General features: G+C 55.5%; 1 protein-coding gene across 3 annotated transcripts in view; it reads right to left on the minus strand.

Moving 5' to 3' along the window:
* Positions 1-8,508, minus strand: part of LOC135521822 (ceramide synthase 2-like) — a 74,258-nt gene that overhangs the window by 59,579 nt on the left and 6,171 nt on the right. Inside the window, exon 1 of one of the 3 annotated variants that reach the window (XM_064947573.1) lies at positions 8,100-8,122. The exons of the other annotated variants lie outside the window; for them this stretch is intronic. Coding sequence (XP_064803645.1) covers positions 8,100-8,116 — 17 coding nt within the window. The 5' untranslated portion in view covers positions 8,117-8,122. Of the gene's footprint in view, positions 1-8,099; positions 8,123-8,508 lie in introns of those variants that run through there. 3 annotated transcript variants of the gene reach the window in all.

Genomic DNA, 8,508 nt, shown 5'->3' on the forward strand with positions numbered 1-8,508 from the left:
AGGTGGGGGGGGGGGGGTCCATGTATTCACTGGGAAATCAACACCTCCACAACACAGACAGGAGGCTGGGGGGGGTCCATGTATTCACTGGGGACAGTCCATGTATTCACTGGGAAATCAACACCTCCACAACACAGACAGGAGGCGGGGGGGGTCCATGTATTCACTGGGAAATCAACACCTCCACAACACAGACAGGAGGCGGGGGGGGGGGGGTCCATGTATTCACTGGGAAATCAACACCTCCACAACACTGACAGGAGGCAGGGGGGGTCCATGTATTCACTGGAAAATCAACACCTCCACAACACAGACAGGAGGCGGGGGGGGGGGGGGGGGGGTCCATGTATTCACTGGAAAATCAACACCTCCACAACACAGACAGGAGGCGGGGGGGGTGGGGGGGGGGGGTCCATGTATTCACTGGGAAATCAACACCTCCACAACACAGACAGGAGGTGGGGGGGTCCATGTATTCACTGGGAAATCAACACCTCCACAACACAGACAGGAGGCGGGGGGGTCCATGTATTCACTGGGAAATCAACACCTCCACAACACAGACAGGAGGCGGGGGGGTCCATGTATTCACTGGGAAATCAACACCTCCACAACACAGACAGGAGGCGGGGGGTGGGGGGGGTCCATGTATTCACTGGGAAATCAACACCTCCACAACACAGACAGGAGGCGGGGGGTTTGGGGGTCCATGTATTCACTGGGAAATCAACACCTCCACAACACAGACAGGAGGCAGGGGGGTCCATGTATTCACTGGGAAATCAACACCTCCACAACACAGACAAGAGGCGGGGGGGGGGTCCATGTATTCACTGGGAAATCAACACCTCCACAACACAGACAGGAGGCGGGGGGGGGTCCATGTATTCACTGGGAAATCAACACCTCCACAACACAGACAGGAGGCAGGGGGGTCCATGTATTCACTGGGAAATCAACACCTCCACAACACAGACAGGAGGCGGGGGGGTCCATGTATTCACTGGGAAATCAACACCTCCACAACACAGACAGGAGGCGGGGGGGGGTCCATGTATTCACTGGGAAATCAACACCTCCACAACACAGACAGGAGGCGGGGGGGTCCATGTATTCACTGGGAAATCAACACCTCCACAACACAGACAGGAGGCGGGGGGGAAATGGGGGGGGGGGGGGGTCATGTATTCACTGGGAAATCAACACCTCCACAACACAGACAGGAGGCAGGGGGGTCCATGTATTCACTGGGAAATCAACACCTCCACAACACAGACAGGAGGCGGGGGGGGGGTCCATGTATTCACTGGGAAATCAACACCTCCACAACACAGACAGGAGGCTGGGGGGGGGGGGGGTCCATGTATTCACTGGGAAATCAACACCTCCACAACACAGACAGGAGGCGGGGGGGGGGGTCCATGTATTCACTGGGAAATCAACACCTCCACAACACTGACAGGAGGCAGGGGGGTCCATGTATTCACTGGAAAATCAACACCTCCACAACACAGACAGGAGGCGGGGGGTGGGGGGTCCATGTATTCACTGGAAAATCAACACCTCCACAACACAGACAGGAGGCGGGGGGGGGGGGGGGTCCATGTATTCACTGGGAAATCAACACCTCCACAACACAGACAGGAGGTGGGGGGGTCCATGTATTCACTGGGAAATCAACACCTCCACAACACAGACAGGAGGCGGGGGGGGGTCCATGTATTCACTGGGAAATCAACACCTCCACAACACAGACAGGAGGCGGGGGGGTCCATGTATTCACTGGGAAATCAACACCTCCACAACACAGACAGGAGGCGGGGGGGTTTGGGGGTCCATGTATTCACTGGGAAATCAACACCTCCACAACACAGACAGGAGGCGGGGGGGGTTTGGGGGTCCATGTATTCACTGGGAAATCAACACCTCCACAACACAGACAGGAGGCGGGGGTGGGGGGTCCATGTATTCACTGGGAAATCAACACCTCCACAACACAGACAGGAGGCGGGGGGGGGTCCATGTATTCACTGGGAAATCAACACCTCCACAACACAGACAGGAGGCTGGGGGGGTGGGGGGTCCATGTATTCACTGGGAAATCAACACCTCCACAACACAGGAGGCAGGAGGGGGGGTCCATGTATTCACTGGGAAATCAACACCTCCACAACACAGACAGGAGGCAGGGGGGTCCATGTATTCACTGGGAAATCAACACCTCCACAACACAGACAGGAGGCGGGGGGGTCCATGTATTCACTGGGAAATCAACACCTCCACAACACAGACAGGAGGCGGGGGGGGGTCCATGTATTCACTGGGAAATCAACACCTCCACAACACAGACAGGAGGCGGGGGGGTGGGGGGGGGGGGGTCCATGTATTCACTGGGAAATCAACACCTCCACAACACAGACAGGAGGCGGGGGGGTTTGGGGGTCCATGTATTCACTGGGAAATCAACACCTCCACAACACAGACAGGAGGCAGGGGGGGTCCATGTATTCACTGGGAAATCAACACCTCCACAACACAGACAGGAGGCGGGGGGGGGGGGGGGTCCATGTATTCACTGGGAAATCAACACCTCCACAACACAGACAGGAGGTGGGGGGGGTCCATGTATTCACTGGGAAATCAACACCTCCACAACACAGACAGGAGGCGGGGGGGTCCATGTATTCACTGGGAAATCAACACCTCCACAACACAGACAGGAGGCGGGGGGGGGTCCATGTATTCACTGGGAAATCAACACCACCACAACACAGACAGGAGGCTGGGGGGGGGGGGGGGGGTCCATGTATTCACTGGGAAATCAACACCTCCACAACACAGACAGGAGGCGGGGGGGTCCATGTATTCACTGGGAAATCAACACCTCCACAACACAGACAGGAGGCGGGGGTGGGGGGTCCATGTATTCACTGGGAAATCAACACCTCCACAACACTGACAGGAGGCAGGGGGGTCCATGTATTCATTGGAAAATCAACACCTCCACAACACAGACAGGAGGCGGGGGGGTGGGGGGTCCATGTATTCACTGGAAAATCAACACCTCCACAACACAGACAGGAGGCGGGGGGGTGGGGGGTCCATGTATTCACTGGGAAATCAACACCTCCACAACACAGACAGGAGGTGGGGGGGGTCCATGTATTCACTGGGAAATCAACACCTCCACAACACAGACAGGAGGCGGGGGGTCCATGTATTCACTGGGAAATCAACACCTCCACAACACAGACAGGAGGCGGGGGGGTCCATGTATTCACTGGGAAATCAACACCTCCACAACACAGACAGGAGGCGGGGGGGTGGGGGGGGGTCCATGTATTCACTGGGAAATCAACACCTCCACAACACAGACAGGAGGCGGGGGGGTTTGGGGGTCCATGTATTCACTGGGAAATCAACACCTCCACAACACAGACAGGAGGCAGGGGGGGTCCATGTATTCACTGGGAAATCAACACCTCCACAACACAGACAAGAGGCGGGGGGGGTCCATGTATTCACTGGGAAATCAACACCTCCACAACACAGACAGGAGGCGGGGGGGGGGTCCATGTATTCACTGGGAAATCAACACCTCCACAACACAGACAGGAGGCGGGGGGGGTCCATGTATTCACTGGGAAATCAACACCTCCACAACACAGACAGGAGGCGGGGGGGTGGGGGGTCCATGTATTCACTGGGAAATCAACACCTCCACAACACAGACAGGAGGCGGGGGGGTTTGGGGGTCCATGTATTCACTGGGAAATCAACACCTCCACAACACAGACAGGAGGCAGGGGGGTCCATGTATTCACTGGGAAATCAACACCTCCACAACACAGACAGGAGGCGGGGGGGGGGGGGGGTCCATGTATTCACTGGGAAATCAACACCTCCACAACACAGACAGGAGGTGGGGGGGTCCATGTATTCACTGGGAAATCAACACCTCCATAACACAGACAGGAGGCTGGGGGGGGGGGCGTGGGGGTCCATGTATTCACTGGGAAATCAACACCTCCACAACACAGACAGGAGGCGGGGGGGTCCATGTATTCACTGGGAAATCAACACCTCCACAACACAGACAGGAGGCGGGGGTGGGGGGTCCATGTATTCACTGGGAAATCAACACCTCCACAACACTGACAGGAGGCAGGGGGTCCATGTATTCACTGGAAAATCAACACCTCCACAACACAGACAGGAGGCGGGGGGTGGGGGGGGTCCATGTATTCACTGGAAAATCAACACCTCCACAACACAGACAGGAGGCGGGGGGGGTGGGGGGGTCCATGTATTCACTGGGAAATCAACACCTCCACAACACAGACAGGAGGTGGGGGGGGTCCATGTATTCACTGGGAAATCAACACCTCCACAACACAGACAGGAGGCGGGGGGGTCCATGTATTCACTGGGAAATCAACACCTCCACAACACAGACAGGAGGCGGGGGGGGGGTCCATGTATTCACTGGGAAATCAACACCTCCACAACACAGACAGGAGGCGGGGGGGTCCATGTATTCACTGGGAAATCAACACCTCCACAACACAGACAGGAGGCGGGGGGTTTGGGGGTCCATGTATTCACTGGGAAATCAACACCTCCACAACACAGACAGGAGGCAGGGGGGGTCCATGTATTCACTGGGAAATCAACACCTCCACAACACAGACAAGAGGCGGGGGGGATCCATGTATTCACTGGGAAATCAACACCTCCACAACACAGACAGGAGGCGGGGGGGGGTCCATGTATTCACTGGGAAATCAACACCTCCACAACACAGACAGGAGGCAGGGGGGGTCCATGTATTCACTGGGAAATCAACACCTCCACAACACAGACAGGAGGCGGGGGGGGTCCATGTATTCACTGGGAAATCAACACCTCCACAACACAGACAGGAGGCGGGGGGGGGGGGGTCCATGTATTCACTGGGAAATCAACACCTCCACAACACAGACAGGAGGCGGGGGGGTCCATGTATTCACTGGGAAATCAACACCTCCACAACACAGACAGGAGGCGGGGGGGTGGGGGGGTACATGTATTCACTGGGAAATCAACACCTCCACAACACAGACAGGAGGCAGGGGGGTCCATGTATTCACTGGGAAATCAACACCTCCACAACACAGACAGGAGGTGGGGGGGTACATGTATTCACTGGGAAATCAACACCTCCACAACACAGACAGGAGGCAGGGGGGGTCCATGTATTCACTGGGAAATCAACACCTCCACAACACAGACAGGAGGCGGGGGGGGTCCATGTATTCACTGGGAAATCAACACCTCCACAACACAGACAGGAGGCTGGGGGGGGCGGGGGGGGGTCCATGTATTCACTGGGAAATCAACACCTCCACAACACAGACAGGAGGCGGGGGGGTGGGGGGTCCATGTATTCACTGGGAAATCAACACCTCCACAACACTGACAGGAGGCAGGGGGGGTCCATGTATTCACTGGAAAATCAACACCTCCACAACACAGACAGGAGGCGGGGGGGTGGGGGGGTCCATGTATTCACTGGAAAATCAACACCTCCACAACACAGACAGGAGGCGGGGGGGGGGGGGGGGGGTCCATGTATTCACTGGGAAATCAACACCTCCACAACACAGACAGGAGGTGGGGGGGTCCATGTATTCACTGGGAAATCAACACCTCCACACCACCGACAGGAGGCGGGGGGGTCCATGTATTCACTGGGAAATCAACACCTCCACAACACAGACAGGAGGCGGGGGGTCCATGTATTCACTGGGAAATCAACACCTCCACAACACAGACAGGAGGCGGGGGGGTTTGGGGGTCCATGTATTCACTGGGAAATCAACACCTCCACAACACAGACAGGAGGCGGGGGGGTTTGGGGGTCCATGTATTCACTGGGAAATCAACACCTCCACAACACAGACAGGAGGCAGGGGGGGTCCATGTATTCACTGGGAAATCAACACCTCCACAACACAGACAGGAGGCGGGGGGGTCCATGTATTCACTGGGAAATCAACACCTCCACAACACAGACAGGAGGCTGGGGGGGTGGGGGGGTCCATGTATTCACTGGGAAATCAACACCTCCACAACACAGACAGGAGGCGGGGGGGGGGTCCATGTATTCACTGGGAAATCAACACCTCCACAACACAGACAGGAGGCAGGGGGGTCCATGTATTCACTGGGAAATCAACACCTCCACAACACAGACAGGAGGCGGGGGGGTCCATGTATTCACTGGGAAATCAACACCTCCACAACACAGACAGGAGGCGGGGGGGTCCATGTATTCACTGGGAAATCAACACCTCCACAACACAGACAGGAGGCGGGGGGGTGGGGGGGTCCATGTATTCACTGGGAAATCAACACCTCCACAACACAGACAGGAGGCGGGGGGGGGTTTGGGGGTCCATGTATTCACTGGGAAATCAACACCTCCACAACACAGACAGGAGGCAGGGGGGTCCATGTATTCACTGGGAAATCAACACCTCCACAACACAGACAGGAGGCGGGGGGGGGGGGGGTCCATGTATTCACTGGGAAATCAACACCTCCACAACACAGACAGGAGGTGGGGGGGGGTCCATGTATTCACTGGGAAATCAACACCTCCACAACACAGACAGGAGGCAGGGGGGTCCATGTATTCACTGGGAAATCAACACCTCCACAACACAGACAGGAGGCGGGGGGGGTCCATGTATGTATCACTGGGAAATCAACACCTCCACAACACAGACAGGAGGCTGGGGGGGGGTCGGGGGGGTCCATGTATTCACTGGGAAATCAACACCTCCACAACACAGACAGGAGGCGGGGGGGTCCATGTATTCACTGGGAAATCAACACCTCCACAACACAGACAGGAGGCGGGGGGTGGGGGGTCCATGTATTCACTGGGAAATCAACACCTCCACAACACTGACAGGAGGCAGGGGGGTCCATGTATTCATTGGAAAATCAACACCTCCACAACACAGACAGGAGGCGGGGGGGTGGGGGGGTCCATGTATTCACTGGAAAATCAACACCTCCACAACACAGACAGGAGGCGGGGGGGTGGGGGGTCCATGTATTCACTGGGAAATCAACACCTCCACAACACAGACAGGAGGTGGGGGGGTCCATGTATTCACTGGGAAATCAACACCTCCACAACACAGACAGGAGGCGGGGGGGTCCATGTATTCACTGGGAAATCAACACCTCCACAACACAGACAGGAGGCGGGGGGGGGTCCATGTATTCACTGGGAAATCAACACCTCCACAACACAGACAGGAGGCGGGGGGGTGGGGGGGGTCCATGTATTCACTGGGAAATCAACACCTCCACAACACAGACAGGAGGCGGGGGGGTTTGGGGGTCCATGTATTCACTGGGAAATCAACACCTCCACAACACAGACAGGAGGCAGGGGGGTCCATGTATTCACTGGGAAATCAACACCTCCACAACACAGACAAGAGGCGGGGGGGGGTCCATGTATTCACTGGGAAATCAACACCTCCACAACACAGACAGGAGGCGGGGGGGGGTCCATGTATTCACTGGGAAATCAACACCTCCACAACACAGACAGGAGGCAGGGGGGTCCATGTATTCACTGGGAAATCAACACCTCCACAACACAGACAGGAGGCGGGGGTGGGGGGGGGTCCATGTATTCACTGGGAAATCAACACCTCCACAACACAGACAGGAGGCGGGGGGGTCCATGTATTCACTGGGAAATCAACACCTCCACGACACAGACAGGAGGCGGGGGGGGGGGGGGGCTGGACAGGTGAATAACCCGGTTTACTTTCTGTGAGCACACGAGCAGAGATATTGAACTCTTGTACTTTCCATGCCTTTAGGGCACATCACCCAGATTGCCTGCTATTCCAGAAATGTAGAAAGGAACTTTATAAAATGCTGTTGAAGATCACAACATGAAGGTGCAGATGTACACAGAGCAAAGAGGGTAGGACACAGTACATTGCTTACAACTACCGCACACTCCTAAGAAGAATTCCAAATGCCCTAGACAATTTCATTCTCACAGACAATTCTTAAAAGCAACATACATTGTAGATATAGACATTCCTCTGTCCTACTGTGTTTTAGGCAGTTGATTCTTGTATATATGAGTCCACCACAACAGCACAGATACAGGGATCTTCCCTGCTACAAAACAGAGCCACAGAGCAGTCCAAAGATCATAACACATCACACACAGCAGAGAAGCAATAAAGCCGGACTCACTTCCCTGTGTGATAACCACTGGTCCCAACTCACAATATCATGTGGACCTAAAGCAGCCGTACCTGAAGTAAACAGAGTAGGCCTGGGGGTTTCAGTATGCTAACGTATGGTCTAGAGGTCTCTCCATGGGAGGACTCACAGATTTCATTCAGATAAACATTAGAAACATGGTGGTGACATTTCAGTCAATACCAGTGTTCTTGAGTCTAAGAGCGTCAGTGTGTGTGTGTG

The sequence above is a fragment of the Oncorhynchus masou genome, chromosome 30, assembly GCF_036934945.1.
Source record: "Oncorhynchus masou masou isolate Uvic2021 chromosome 30, UVic_Omas_1.1, whole genome shotgun sequence".
Classification (NCBI taxonomy): Eukaryota; Metazoa; Chordata; class Actinopteri; order Salmoniformes; family Salmonidae; genus Oncorhynchus; species Oncorhynchus masou.